General features: G+C 38.4%; 3 protein-coding genes across 3 annotated transcripts; all 3 read right to left on the minus strand.

The window, feature by feature from the left end:
• Positions 1-1,447: 1,447 nt before the first annotated feature.
• On the minus strand, positions 1,448-3,204 carry bola3 (bolA family member 3). Its single transcript, XM_027011796.3, has 4 exons — positions 3,050-3,204; positions 2,652-2,784; positions 2,469-2,557; positions 1,448-2,015 (listed from the first exon to the last, which is right to left on the minus strand). The coding sequence occupies exons 1-4, from the start codon at positions 3,077-3,079 to the stop codon at positions 1,950-1,952; spliced, it is 318 nt and encodes a 105-aa protein (XP_026867597.2). The 5' UTR covers positions 3,080-3,204; the 3' UTR covers positions 1,448-1,949.
• A 343-nt stretch (positions 3,205-3,547) lies between these two features.
• Positions 3,548-7,041, minus strand: bco1 (beta-carotene oxygenase 1). Its single transcript, XM_081711694.1, has 11 exons — positions 6,938-7,041; positions 6,701-6,829; positions 5,907-6,033; positions 5,655-5,805; positions 5,426-5,573; positions 5,074-5,294; positions 4,704-4,961; positions 4,513-4,618; positions 4,307-4,401; positions 4,109-4,220; positions 3,548-3,909 (listed from the first exon to the last, which is right to left on the minus strand). Exons 1-11 carry the CDS (start codon positions 6,999-7,001, stop codon positions 3,749-3,751), a joined length of 1,572 nt encoding a protein of 523 aa, XP_081567820.1. The 5' UTR covers positions 7,002-7,041; the 3' UTR covers positions 3,548-3,748.
• A 1,424-nt stretch (positions 7,042-8,465) lies between these two features.
• On the minus strand, positions 8,466-15,105 carry bco1l (beta-carotene oxygenase 1, like). Its single transcript, XM_035528019.2, has 11 exons — positions 14,636-15,105; positions 13,719-13,847; positions 12,477-12,606; positions 12,238-12,385; positions 11,991-12,138; positions 11,175-11,395; positions 10,801-11,070; positions 10,598-10,703; positions 10,358-10,452; positions 9,967-10,078; positions 8,466-9,853 (listed from the first exon to the last, which is right to left on the minus strand). The coding sequence occupies exons 1-11, from the start codon at positions 14,718-14,720 to the stop codon at positions 9,705-9,707; spliced, it is 1,593 nt and encodes a 530-aa protein (XP_035383912.1). The 5' UTR covers positions 14,721-15,105; the 3' UTR covers positions 8,466-9,704.
• Between the last annotated feature and the right edge of the window lie 199 nt (positions 15,106-15,304).

Here is a 15,304-nt window from a genome sequence, read left to right on the forward strand (position 1 = left end):
CGCGTACGCATCGCTGTTTTTAAAGATTGCTTCCTCCAGCTTGTCCCTGTTTGCGATGAATCGTCAAAAACAGCTCTACCCTGTATTGAAGAATTTTCTACCGTACGAGAACTTTTAAACAATATTTTCCTAACATTTACACCATTTTAATATAGTAATGCGCGTCCACATTTCATTAACTTAAAAGTGCTTTCAAACCAATTGATTGACCAACCTCATTTAGAATATTTTCAGAGCAATACAAGTAGATGTGAATCGGGATTTTATTCGACATAAGTAAAGCTTTTTATTTTATTTTAATTTTTTTTTAGCTCCCCCCCCCCCTCAGTTTTCGTCCAGGCCACCATGATAAGGAACGTTGGTATGGCGGGAATAAAGTCTATAGTATTCATGTAGTGCATCACAGGGAAATGAATCTGGAGCTGCAAGTTGATGAATCATTATTTGATATCACTGCTACACGGTTAAGTGGAGTATTTCAACTAAATTACCCCTGGCAGCACTCGGAAACAACGCTATAATGCTATTGTTGCTATATTTTATTAATGCTGTACTTCATCATAATACCATCAAATTGACACTCCGAAACATCTGTTCTAGAACACACGGGAAGACCCCAAAAATAATCTGCAAGGTTTCGACCAAACTAAATTCAAACATAGGACGCATTCTCAAATAGTTTAATTTGCTCTAATACTGATTTATATTTCATATATTCATATATATATATATATATATATATATATATATATATATATATATATATATATATATATATATATATATGAAATATAAATCAGTATATATATATATATATATGAAAAAACTAGTCCATCTTTTGTAAGGGAACTCGATAAAAAGAACGCTGTAGGTGATAAGCCAACGTAGTACCAAAAACGGGTTCTTGCTATACTAGTGAAAAGGATGCATGTTAAAAGCAAAGGTATGTAATCATGATTGGAATCTTTAATCAATACAAAATTCCTCTTTGGGGATAATAAGAGGAACTGAAGTGAATGGTTTACATAGGTTTGTTAGATGCTTTTGATTATAATTGTGTGTGCCTCTGTAAGAAAATGAGATATTTTAGAAAACATGATTATGAATATGAATATGTGCATAACTGCAATACATGAAACATTATTGGCTCGTCACCAAGAAAAACCTGCCACCTAGTGGCTAAAAAGTCCATGTCATTTTAACAGGAGTTTCACGTCAAATGCCTTGGTATTGGTTTGTTTTTAAAGCATCACAGTTCATGGACCTAGCAATACCAAAAACTGGTTGTACCACAAAGACCTTTTTTAAAAACTGCCTATTATCTCTGACTATAGATCTCCTAGTATTCGTTGACTGTTAACAACCCTTTTGGCACTCCACATGATTACATCGGGATGTAAAATTCACAAAATAATTTTCATAAAAATAGAAAGACAAAGAAACTAAATAAGTAGTATGCAATTTAATAGCTTTTAGTTCTTAATCCACACAATGCACACACAAAAAGAAGTATTGGAAATAATAGCAGTAGACCTCCTTCCAAATAATGACAAAAGTATAATGCTGTCAAATATAACTGTATTACAGATAACAAAGTCAGTGTGTTCAGCTACTAAACAGTTGCATTCTAGGTCCTCTTCTACCCAGGGGACAACAGTGTACCTTTGTGAGAGGTGCTACACTGTAACATCTTGTGCGTATTACAGCATCCATGAGCCACATTTTGTGCGTACTGCAACATTTAGAATCCATAACAAATGAAGACAACCCATTAAATAGCAATATTATATGTCATACATTTTACCTAATGGCTTCCCTGACATTTCTTTATATAGCATGTAATAATATACTTGAAATATTTAAATCACTGCTATATTCTCATCCAACAGGTGATGATAAAACTGGTGAAGAAATCAATGAGTGCCTTGTCTAGAACACAACAGTAGATTCTACTTTTTTGGAATATCAGTGAATATGCGCAGTCCATGCATTGCTTTAATCTCTTCTTTGAGTGCCTGTGAGATTGCAAAAAAATAATGTTATTCTTACAGTATAGCCGCATGCAGTAATAAAATATAGCCTTGACCAGAGACATTAGTGCAATTAAATAATCTGTCTTTTTTTCTTCTTTTTTTTTATGTGTTCAGAAGTACAAAATGTGCATAGTAGATTGGTCTCATGATAGTGTACCATCATGACGGATGGGCTTAGTGGTAGATCATGTTTAAAGACACACAACGTCAGTGGTTTATTCACTCCCACCAGACATTCTAAAGCACTAGACCAGGGTTGTTCCAATTCATCAAGTTCTTCCGTACTAATATTAGAGTGTTAATATTAGTATTAATATTAGAACAAGGTGTGTTAGATTTAGTTTCGGAACTAAACTTTGCAGATTGGAAGATCTCTGGGTCTGGACCCCTGCATCAGTGTTTCGCACAAGAGCAATCTCAATGCTCTAAACATACCTGATTTACTAGTTGATGTTGTTCCACCGTTCTTTTCTCTCTGAATTCATCCGATTCGATGTGTATTTCATACATCGCACCGCAGCCTCCTAGAATAAAAACACGACACCGCAGAGAAAATACCAAAGAATAAGCGCTCCAGCAGCTACAGGAAGCTGGTTTTATTTATGCGACAGTGCTCACCAGATATGTCCAGAACCTTGAGCGCCGACGCGAGTGGGAACTTGTGTTTTAATATTTCTGTAATCCGCACTTCCCCATCCGTTTTACTTGAAAACGTCCTCAGCGTTTTTCTGCACGGTAACGACAGCAGAGTCTGCATGCGAAAATGAAAATTAGCTAAATGAACCGCTTACATTAGTTGATGTTTTTGAAACACCACCAACCCAAATACCGTCTGCATAACATTCTGCTTTTACAGGTCGAAGTACTACCTAAAGCTCTCAAGTGAATGCTACTTGAGCCAAATTGTACTGACAAATACAAAGTTAGCCAACAAGCTAGCAAGGATGCATAATTTCTAACTAGAAACGAGTCGAATTAACACCACGAAATGTCAAGGCAAAAAAAACAAGAGTTACTTTGCATCTTAGTAGTCCAAGAAAAGGCATCGTTGAACTAAATCACTATGTTAAGATTCAGACTGCTTGATCATAACCTAACCGAAAAAGTCATGCCCCAGAGATTATTGTCGCAGTAATATGACGCCATATTCCTTGGCCTGTTTACCCCCTCCTTTCACAACGGTGTTGTCGCCCCCTCTCAGACCACATGTACATAACAATTTATTTATTTCTCATAGCCTTTGAAAATCAGCTTCAACTCAAAACTTTGACAGATTCCAAAAATATCAAAACACTACGCCGAGGTTCAAGGCAGAATCTGCTTTATGTGAGTTTAAAAAAAGAAAAGAAAAAAAGTTTTAATCTTTTTTTTTACAAAAGGTTTACATTTACATTATAAGAATTGTTTCCATTATCTCAACAACTCAAGTACTTTCCCAACCACACACACAAACACAATGCATATGTTTATTATGTTTACATTACAAAAATTTCTTCCATTGTCTCAACAACAACTCAAATACTTTCTCTCGAATCTACATCCATTCACACGCCAACATGCATGCGCACGCAAAAACCCACAATCAAACCTATCACAGCTGCATTCATCACACAGTTATCACATTTTAAAATCAGTAAAGTTTACTCAATAATCCAGTCCAAATCTTAACATCTGCACATTTCTTTTCAGGTATGTCACCAATAGTGGTCCAATACCTACACCTCATCGTTTTGTGGTATAAAGAAGCCATGCATGTCTATGTGCAGCTCTGCATTCACATATATCCGTGCCATTTCTTTGAATGACTTCCCTTCGAGCACCAGAAGAAAGTCAGACTCTCCAGGATTGCCATTTATGACCGATGTTAGGATTACACCTAAACAAATGCAGCAGTCACAAGTAAATAATAGCGCCATTGTTTCTAGAGGCACCCATGTTGGATTTAGTCAAATAAAAAACAACTAAAGACGACAATTAGATGGACCATTTTCCCTTTTTTCCTGATCATAACACTCTACTACATCAGTTAAAGATCAGCCTGTGAAAGCATTTCAGACATGTTAATGACAACTTACCTTCATCCTCCTCACTTGCGCCTGGCATGGGTACAAACACAGGCTCAGTGAATGCGCAGTTCTCTGATGTCCAGTCCACCCGCTGTTTTGTCTGAACATCCAGCTTTGTGATCTGTGTAAATATTTCACTGTATTTTCCACCAGTGCAGGATACATCATGTCACCCTGCATAAACATTGGTAGTGTCTACTTCCTTACCTTTGTGGCTAACGAAGACATACCAACCACATTAAGATACACATATCTGTGTTTCTGTCCACTGTAGTTGTAGTTGATTCTGGGGACTTCCACACCTGGAAATATTCAAACACAATCACAGTGAAGAACTATGTTTAATTTGTTTGTTGTTGTTGTTGTTGTTGTTGTTGTTTGTTTGTTTTTTTACTGTAATGGTATCAAATTACCTTCACAGAGCACCTCTGGCTGGCAGAGCAGTTTCCCATCCTTTTCTTTTACAGTACTAGCTGTTGTGTAGTTCAGGTTGACCAGGTCTTTTCCAGTCTCAGCGACCTACAGGTAAAATGCAAACATGTTGCAGCTCCCGTTCCATCTTTACATTTTACATTCAGGCACTGGGATTAGGAAACCAAGGTACCTTGTTTGTGAGCGGCAGAACAAATCGTTTGTACATAGGGTTGACAGGGCTACTGGTTGCTCCAGATGCAGCCTGCTGTTTTAGCTTATCCAGGTAGAACATGTCATACAGGCTGTTGTCGTTATAGGTGATCACATCAAATACCACATGGCCGTCTTCCTCAAAAGCATTGACATGATGGTATACTACCATAGCACCTGTGTGGTACCTGATGCTGACTTCTTTCTTTGTCTTTCGGTCAATTATGTGAATCAGGGTCTTTTTTTTTTTTTTGTAGAAGTAAAAAACAAAGTCACTTTGAAGACAAATTTAGAAGATTCTGACATGACCTGATCCCCCCAACAAATAATAACACAGAGATAATGCTTACATCATCCTCTGGATGGAACTTTAGGCAGCTGGCCCAGTTGACCCCTCTCAGGTAGGCAGTTGCCATTTTGAGGATGTCCAGCTTTAAGGGCTGTTCAATAAATATGATGTAGTTCTCAGTCATGCCAAAGCTGTGATAGTAGCTCGGGCTAAAGAGAGAGCGGCAGGGTAGAGTGCAGAGGATCTCGACACTCTTCAGGGCTGCAGGTCTCTCGGAGGCACCTGAAGGGTTCAAGCACACTGGGAGATTTCTAAAATTGTTTACAAGCTGAAAACAACAGGTAGAAGTTGAGTCATTCTTGGAAGCAGGCTGCAAAAGCAGGTCCATTTAAGCATCTTGATTTTGTGCTTACCTTTCTCTGTTGCAGGGACCTTGAAAATAATATATTTCGTCTTGCCCTTGTCTGCAATTGTGGTTCCCATGTTGTAGGTGTTTCCTTCTTTATCATAATGGGGGTGTGATGTGACAAGGTTGACAGGAAGGTATTTCTGGTAGTCCAGCTGGGAAAAAAAAGCGATGTCCTTAAACTTTTGTAGGTCATAAAGAACATCTGTGACAACATGCTTAAAGAACTGCTTTACCTTGTCTTGAGTCTCCAAGGTCACTGGATCAATTTTACGAATGTAGTTGGTTTCAGATGTGGCATAATAATCATTTCCATATTTGATTATATTGCCGGCACAGTTGTCTGTAAAGTCTGGGATGGTATGATTAAGAAAGGTGACCACTCTGAAAATAAAAAGAATTTTATTGGATTGTCAGCAATCTCTCAAAGTTCCATGACTATGCTAAATTGTACTGATTTAAAAAAAAAGGATTTTGCTACTTTCTTGGAGAACACGCTTTTGGATGAATCTGGGAAGGCCATGGTCCCCATCTCAGACACAATTATTCTGTTGGCTTTTATGTTGCTGTTGTAAGTGTCACTTCTTAGATACCTGCTTCTATAGGTAACCTCTCCTATTTAAATGAAGAAAAAAATCTAATTTAAAATATTTTAATTCATAGTATTCCTAAATTATAACGTTCATCAGTAATGTTCCATCAAAGCCACCCCCTTATACAGAAAAGTCATGCACAGAAACATAGCTTTTCTTTAGGTAAGCAGATGTTTGAAGCAAGATTTCTATTTGAGCACATGTGGGGGAGTCTCTCTTAATTTAAGTGACTATCGCATGAAGACAAACAGACAGAGTATGCAGGAAGCACAGGTTATGTTATCAGGTATCTATTCAAGGCTGTCATTTGTCAATACAGAATATAAAAAGGAGTGTGGGACTAGACAAGTCAATCTGAAGAATTACAATAAGCATCTGCAGACTTTCAGGACACTAAGCATCATGACTGTTTGTTTGACTTCCCTAGAGTTTTATCTACTAGACCACAAACTCAAATTGAGATTAATACAAATTCCAGACCTAATCAATTTATGCTTAAAGTGAGTCTAGACTACATAGATACAAGACTAGACTCAAGATATCTAGTCTAGCTCTGCTGTCAAACTAATTAAGTAAAACAAGGAAAATTAAATCAATCTAACTTCATTGACTGGTCATTTTATCTTAGTATTTTCTTAATGTTAGATTGCTCTAGTCCATCTTGGACAGGTTAAGGAGTAAATAAATACCATGTTTGATTGTGAAGTTGTGCAAGAGTGCCATTCCATCAAACCAGTGGTTGTAAGAAGACTCCCCGACTGAGAAAAGACCTGAACCATTTCTCACAAGAGTACCCTGCAGCCAATGGGGGAGAGAACCTGGACAATAATCATGTTTTCAACTATTGTTATCCAGATTTCAAGCATTCCATATTTTGTTTGCGGACATATTTTGCAAAAGTATTTTGTTTTGTTTTTCTTACATACCTTTTACCTCTGCTTTTATAGGTTCAGGACATTCACTCTTGTTTCTACCATAATCATAATGCATCTCTTCTTAAGCAAGCAATAGCCCCAGAACTCAGACTGCACACGTTATCCTTCTTGGTGAATGTCTGAAATGAGAGTCAACTCTGCTCTGATGACATGTGTTAAGAGAGATCTCTCCGCCTCTCACTCCAGGGCAAATCAGCATACCTTATCGCTCGCTCTTTTTGCTGTGTTTGCTCTAGTAAGAACTGGCTTGCAAATTTTCCAAAAAGGAAAGATAACATATTGCCAAGGTTTTAGGGTGTTTTTGTATGAGTACAGCACTGTTTGTAGATTAAAGCTGGAAAAGATCACATTGCTTTTGAAATAAAGGAAGAAGATAAAGAATGCTATAAGAGGAATTCAAAAACTGACTGTTGTATATATTTTATCTGTGTACTTTGTTGTTGTTTTTTAAATGTGGTCCTTTTGAATATTTTAGCAGTTGAAACAGACTAGCACCATGGAAATAATTCAACAGAATGTCTCAGTGTACTCTCTACAGCATTTTGGTAGCATGGGTAGAATTTTCTATTAGAACTATTATAGAACTATTATAGAACTATTACAACTATTTTGCTGTTCTCTCAAGCGCAACAGGCAATTCTCATATTAGAGTAATACAATTAATTTAGGACTTGCTTATCTCCTAAACTCCTGTTTAGGGAAATGAGGAAATGAAGAAGAGATACAATTCTGAAGATCATAGTCCAGTTTATTTTACATCTAGATCATTTTTAAATGGAAATATACCTACATATCAGTCTAACATTTACGTGAGGCAAATTAGTTTGCTCTGGATCATAATTACAGCAATTTTTGAGAAACAAGATACACAAAGTAAGTATTAATATTAGCTATATTTATGATGACTTTTCATAAGCTTATGTTTAACTCCTTGAGCATATAGGCTACATTTATATTCCTTAAGAGACAGAATTGTTTATTTCAAGCATATCGGATACATATCGGCTAGAGAGAGCAAAGCATGACAAAACAAAAGAGAGAGTGCAAACTGCGACTCAAAAGCAAACCCAAAAGACAACGGTAGCAAAAGTGTAGACAAGTTCCTAAAGCAGGCTGGCATCTCCAGTAAGGCAGCGAATGTAAAGTGCTGGAGGCACGTTCCTGTGGGCTTAAATAATAAAGAGGTTAAAGTGGGTCAGATGTGCAGAGTGAGATAATGAAGAGATTAGGAGCAAGGGAGGATTTGTGAGTGTGACTGAGGTGTGTCTGAGGCCCTGACTGGGTGTCAACTGGACCGTGACTTCTCTTACCAAGGCCTCTCTATCCTCTGTATTAGAATGTAATAAATCACAAATTGTAAATTGTGAATTTTCTTCTTTATTACATGCACAAAATGTCAATTTTATCACACAAAACCTTGTCAGCTTTAACATAACAGTATCATTTAAGTGCAGAAACATCTGCAAGTGTTCTGGTAACCGCAGGGTTAATTTGTTACATGAGAAGGCTAGAGAACAGAAAAACTGGAATTCAGTATGAGTTATAAACAATGCGTCTCCTCTGAGACCTGCATCAGGTGCTCGACAGCATCACACACTACACAGGACTGGATCAGGCATAGAGTGTGGGGTCTGTGGTCCAGGCTACTGGACCAAGGCCATAGTACACGTCATAAACCCTGGATCACAACAGAAAGGTGAAAAAGGGGACTCAGTCATGAAGGTGGTGATGGAACATGACCATCCAGGAGGCAGCAGGACGGTCGAGTATAATCGAGCTGATAAGTGGAAACTGTGGGAATGGTGGCGGGATGGTCTTTATGGTGGGATGGAGGAAAACTGGGTGACCATCAAAGGCTTCTAAAGGAACTTTGAAGGGGCTGTGAGAAGCTGAGATGATAGCTTCAGCAGGGGATGTTCTGACCCGACTAAAGCATGGGTAGAAGGATTGAACTGAGTCAGCTTGCCTACAGTGGGCATCTTAGTGACCTCTCCTTCCGTGGATGAACATTGCTCTTCTCAGACACTGCTCTGAACCTTGTTCAAAACTCTTTGCATAACAGTTATAAATTACTGATAGTAAGTGCTTGTCTGATTAGATACTTGTCACTCGCTTCTCTCAAAAAGATATGGCATACAAACATGGCATTCACAGAACTGAGACATTTATTTACATTCACAGAGCTGAGTCATTTATTTACATTCACAGAACTGAGTCATTTATTTACAACTATTTGGTTTCATCCCTTTTTAAACTCATAACATATCTAAGCAGCTATAGGAATCATCAAAATATGTATATTATAACAGTAAGGTTGATTTCACAATGTTATTTAAAGAATAAACATTTTAGTTATTTATATTGATTTATTCATGTTTTTCTAAACTAAAATGTTTCTAACAGTTCAGTGGAGAAAACAAATAGAATTTGGAAAACAACACTAACAATCTGGGACAATCTCTTCTCTTAAAAACTTTTCATATTAATTTCAACATAGTTACTGAATAACTTGTATGTCAGTGAACTTTGTGCAGCAATCAATCAAGTCATACATATTTACATATTGTGACATCATGTAGATGTATCTATTTTTTTAATACTATTGTACAACTCTATTTAGTGTGGTAGCTTTGTTGCAGTATTTAATACCAACACCATTGTAGACGTACCAGGTACCAGGTAGGATTGAATATATGCGCAGTCTTGCAGGAATGTTATCTGGATGGAAGATATCCGCTGATGGCCATTTCAGTTAATACTACTGGTGGATAAAAAGTCCATGCAGGTCCATGTGAACTGTTGTGTTCACAGATGCACGAGCAATCTCTTTAAAGGTCTTCGCATCCAGGACCAACAGGAAGGGTGTCTTCTTGGGATTGAGTGAGATGACACTTGACAGAATAACACCTGAAGGATCAAAATTAGGAAGATTCTGAAATGTTTCATAGTGATCTCTGAGCACTCAATATATCTTTATATGTTGCTATAAGGTGCTTTTGGATGAAATTTAAGAAGTTCACCATCGTCTTCATCCACAGCACCTGGTGATGCCACAAACACTGGTTCTGATGGGTAGCATTCATCTTCCATCCATTCTATGTGTGTCCTGGTAATTGTGTCAACTTTTGCGATCTGTTTCAGTACCAAGATGTGTGAGATTAGTGTGTAGACCTTTTGGAAGTTCAATTTTTTATCTAGTCTTGCACCTATTCCTGGATGAGAATTAAACTTTTGAATTGACTATTTCCATTCGACAACCCTAACTTTTAAACAATCATCAATAAACAATTTATATTTTTCTTCACATAATGTGCTGCCATTAACAGTTAGCTAGCAAAGTACATTTAGTCAGTTAGCAAAATCATAGAATACAAAATTTAGGATTTTTTTTTTCTGCAGAATGCATGTTACCTTATTTTTTGGAGGTGACCACTTAATCTTGGTACCATAGAAGTATCTGTACTTCTTTCCATTGTACTTGTAGTTGATCCCAGGTAACTCCAAACCTGCAGAGAAGCCAGATACTAGAGTACACCCTACTTCTAAACTAAAATTATGATTTCTAAGGCTACTGTCAACAATGCTGTGCCTCTGAGTGGATGAGGAAGATGATGATGATGATGATGATGAAGAGGAGCCTGTGATTCTAACCCTGATGCAGTGTGTCAGACGTGCAGTACACGGACCCGTCATTCTGGAACACAGCTTTAGCTGAGGTGCCCTCCAGCTTAATGAGGTTGGTGCCTGACGGAACTTCCTACAAATGCAAGGCAAACGAATCCCCAGTGTAAAAACAGCAGCAGTGTTGCAGACAAAGATGAAAAAATGAACACACCTCCTTTGCAATCACTAACCTTGAGGTCAACGTCAATGGGGATGACAAATCGCTGGCAGACCGGTAAAGAGAAGACCTTACTGCTCTTGTCGAATGTCTCAGCGTCCTGTCTCATGTTCTTTAGGTAGAACATGTCGTAGAGGCTGTTGTCTTCGTACGTGATAAGGTCAAACACGACGTGGCCGTCCTCCTCGTAAGCGTTGATGTGGTGGAACATAACGAATGCGTCAGTGTAGAATTTGGTTCCCGCCACCTTCCCTGTCCGCCTGTTGATCACATGGAACAGCGTCTGCGGGGCGACACGCAAAATCGAGCGCAACAAAAGGCTGAGCGGCGGTCAGCACATCTACACTGGCGGCAGGTATGCAGTGACCAGGGCTGGGTACTGCTTACTATGTCATCTTTGTCGTATTTCAGGCACTTGCCCCAGGAGACTCCTTTGATGTACGCCGTGGTCAACCGGATGATGTCCAGCTTCAAGGCCTGCTCGACGAAGATTATGTAGTTCTCGGTCATCCCGAAGCTGTGGAAGTAGCTGGGGTAGAGGGTGGAGTGGAACGGAATGGAGCAAATGTGCTCCACTTTCCTCAGTGCAGGTCTTTTATTCTCTTTGTCTGCAAGGGGTAATGCAACCTATTAATATACTCATGTACCTATCAGGTTTTTAGCCTGAACCTTACAGGCTTCCATGCCAGGCACTTCTCACAGAGCTCATATCAAGTCAAAGTAGCAAGGAAAAGACAGAAAGATATAAACTGCATGCAAATATTAACAGAACAGGAACATAAATCATTAATTTACACACAAAAAATCCAATCACAGGAGATACAGGAGAAGCAGGCTGCATAATATTATTATTATTATTATTATTATTATTAATAATAATAATAATAATAATAATAATAATAATAATAATAATAATAATAATAATAATAATAATTGTATTTATATTGGAATTTTTAAGACAGGTTTATAGAGTGATTAAAAAGTGATTAAAACATTAAAATACAATGAGATAAAAAATAAAAGACTTAAAAGGAATAATACAACCTTATACAAATATATATACAAATATATTTTAAGATTCTTTTTTTGAAAGCATTAAGGGTGTCGTTGGTTCACAGCCTTTCATGTAGAGAATTACTGAAAATATAGTCTTAGAGGGATTCACCTAGTTTAGAAGGAAGCACATAATTGATTCAAATATACCTGATGCAATGGATGGCACCCTGAAAATGACATATTTGGGTCCAGTAAGTGCCATAATAGCAGTGCCCATGTTATAGGTGTTCCCTTCATCGTCATAATGAGGGTGTGCTGTAGCCAAGTTCAAGGCAATATAGTCCCTGTAATTACTCTGAAACGGGAACCAAGCTGCAATGTTTATAATCAAATGCAGTTTTAAAATGCTGTGTAAAAAAACAACCAGACAAAAACCTAATGTATTTCAACTTACTCTTCCTATAGTATCAAGAGATGATGGATTAATTTGGTTGATGTAGTTTATCTCTGACGATGCATAGTAGTCTTCTCCATATCTTATAATGTTTATAATATTATTATCGGTGAAATCTGGGATAGTATTTATCAAGTAGGTGAAGGCCCTAAAAAGTGTTTTAAGAACATTAATTTTTTTTCTGAAAAAAAGAACAATACAAGAATAAATAAAAAAATAAAATGAAAACAATTCTTTACTTTGAGAATATATTTTTCGAGGGTTCAGGATAGGCCAAGGTCCCAAATTCTGTCACCACAATCCTGTTGGCAGCAGTGTTTTTCTTGTAAGTCCCACTTCTTAGAAACTTGCTCCGGTAGTACACCTCACCTGACAAAAAAAAGGACATAATGCCATTTATTTCCTCCTTTCACGGAACGCTCACCTCCCGCGAGTCAAGTGGTTTGGCCAGCCACGTGTAGTGGGAGGATCTGTTTGTGGCCACACCTGCACACACCTGCACCTTGTTTGTTTATAGGTATTAAAACCCGTGTCGAAGTGTGCAGAGTGTTGGTCATTGCTGACGTAACGTGTTAATGGTAATGTTATACTCGTCGTTGTTAGATGTTTATCATGTTCTTTGTTTGTAACACCGTTGTCTTTATGTGTTTGAATAAATGTTCATCCAAGTTGTTGGAGCCTGTGCGTCCTGCCCCTCACCCTTCCGCACTCGGGCCACCTACGTTACAGAATGACCAACCACCACAGGACGCAAGATTCCGCAGCAAAAAACGGACTTCCTAGCGGGAGGTGCATAGGCACCCCTGCCCTGCTGCCTGGATCCCAGAACATTGGGGAGAGGTGGAGGGGAACACCCCCAGGAGTGCCCTTTGGCACTCGGGCCACCCACGTTACACCTCCAGCAATAGTGGGTCTTTTAGGTTCTTTCAACATGAAACCTCTAGGTGGCTCCGGATGGCTTAGCAATTATCAGAAGTGTTGAAACTCAGTTCCAGAAGCCCACAGCCCTTCAAGCTTGATATGATATACTTGATGACAAGTAAAACAAATACATATATAAATGAAATCCAATGAACGTCCCAGATGAGTAACTGCAATGTAGTAAGAAACAGTACAGATATTCAGAATTGTTGTAAAGTACACAAAGTTTCTAGAGAAAGGGAAAGTTTTGGACAGAGGTCCTTCATCAGCTATGCAAGCAAGTCGTAGTGCACGTAGTATGAAGTAGTAGCGAGAGGAACAAGTTAGTATAAGGAAAAAGTAGATGTCAGCTAAATGCCATAAATGTAAATGTCCTTTTCTCTGAGATTCCTAATTTCATAGGAAAAAATGGCAATGGAAATAGATATGTCATCAATGCATTTTAATACAGTATTTTAATACTAACAGACACTGAGGTATTAATGGCATACCTCTCTCTCTCTCTCTCTCTCTATATATATATGTATATATGTATATTCCTTGTTCCTTATGTAACCTACCATCCTTAAATGTAAAGCTGTGGATGAGGGCCATTCCATCAAACCAGTGGTTGTAAGAAGACTCTCCAATGGAGAAAAGACCAGGCCCATTGCGCAGCAGTGTCCCCTGAAGCCATGATGGGATGGTACCTGCAAAGATACACCATACAATAGATCACACTGAAACACTAACACCATTCAGGAAAAGGAAATGCACGTCATACCCTGTACCTACCTAGGTGCCAACGCATAGATAATTTATAGTTTAGAAGGTGATCTTACAATTGTTCAGAGATCATGTCCCCCTGATGAGGTTTTGTGCTCTCATCTTTACTCGTTCCCTTTCCCTGCACTTGCAGTAAAGTGATTTTTCCGGTGAAGTGATTTTTGCAGATGATGCTTTAGCACCATGCTTTAAATCCAGCCAAACCACAAGCAACAGTGAAAGCTGCATTTCCAGTGTCATGGTGAAACAGTATTCTAGCAACCAGACCTCTTCTGCACTTTTCCCCACTACCAACACTAAGTGACTTACATAATGAACATAGGCTATATATCGCTATGGACGTGTAGAGAATGCTCTGCTAGGAATTGGGAATTTCTTAATGCAATCTCCATTTGTTATTGGTTACCTTAAATTATTTTATCTATATAACCTGTTAATTTTCACACCATTATTAAAAAATGGGATTTACAGTAATTTACACTGAGGTTTTTTTCTGGTTATGTAACTTGGTATCATTAGTTGCATACAGCCACCCGTTTCTGGACGTGCAAATATAACCAGTAACATTCATTACAGCAGTTCCCATGAAGGAATACATTAGATTACGGAATGTAATACATTACAGAAACCGAAACCGCTCTAACGTCATTATATTACGAATGAAAACCTGCCTAAAGGCTTGACAGAAAGCCAGCTGAAACGTCGTTCCTACCCGACAACTCTGCTTTGACGGGCTCCGGTGTCTCCTTTCCATTCCTATAGAATATCGCTTCCATATTTTGCGTTGATTCCGCCATGAGTGTTTCCAAACGCGCAGATTAACGGCACTGCCTCGTTTAGCTGTGTCGGTCTTTTAAACCGTCGTTACCGCACAGATAAATCAGTAAGCATGCTTTTTGCACGTAATCACGCAGATTGGTCGTCCGATAGAAAAGAGGCTCCAACGGAAGTGAGTCATAGTTATCTGCATAATCTTGTAACGCCGAAGAACTTCGAAGACGTTTGACACAATGTGTGATATGAAGAGGTTTTACGTCGTGGACCCTAATATTCTCAGGTGCCGGTAGACACATTTTCAACAGAAGGGACTAACGAGCCGGTCACCCCCAAGCCCCCTTCTGCCAGAGAAGGATTCTTATGAACTGAACAGAAATCAGATTATGAGAGCAGGAATGTACTGACTCTGGGAGGAAAAAATGTGTGACTCAAAAATACAGTGGTTTGCGGAAGTATAGTTATATGCATGTATGTATGCATAAGTATTTAATTAAATTTAAAGCAATGTTATGTATATCAGACTCATGCAGCACTGACTCTAGCAACGACTGGGACACCACCACCAAAGATTTATGCAGCAATAAGGCAAAATGAGGAAAAAGGT

This window comes from Electrophorus electricus, chromosome 3 (genome assembly GCF_041902795.1).
Source record: "Electrophorus electricus isolate QZ-2024a chromosome 3, ASM4190279v1, whole genome shotgun sequence".
NCBI lineage: Eukaryota > Metazoa > Chordata > Actinopteri > Gymnotiformes > Gymnotidae > Electrophorus > Electrophorus electricus.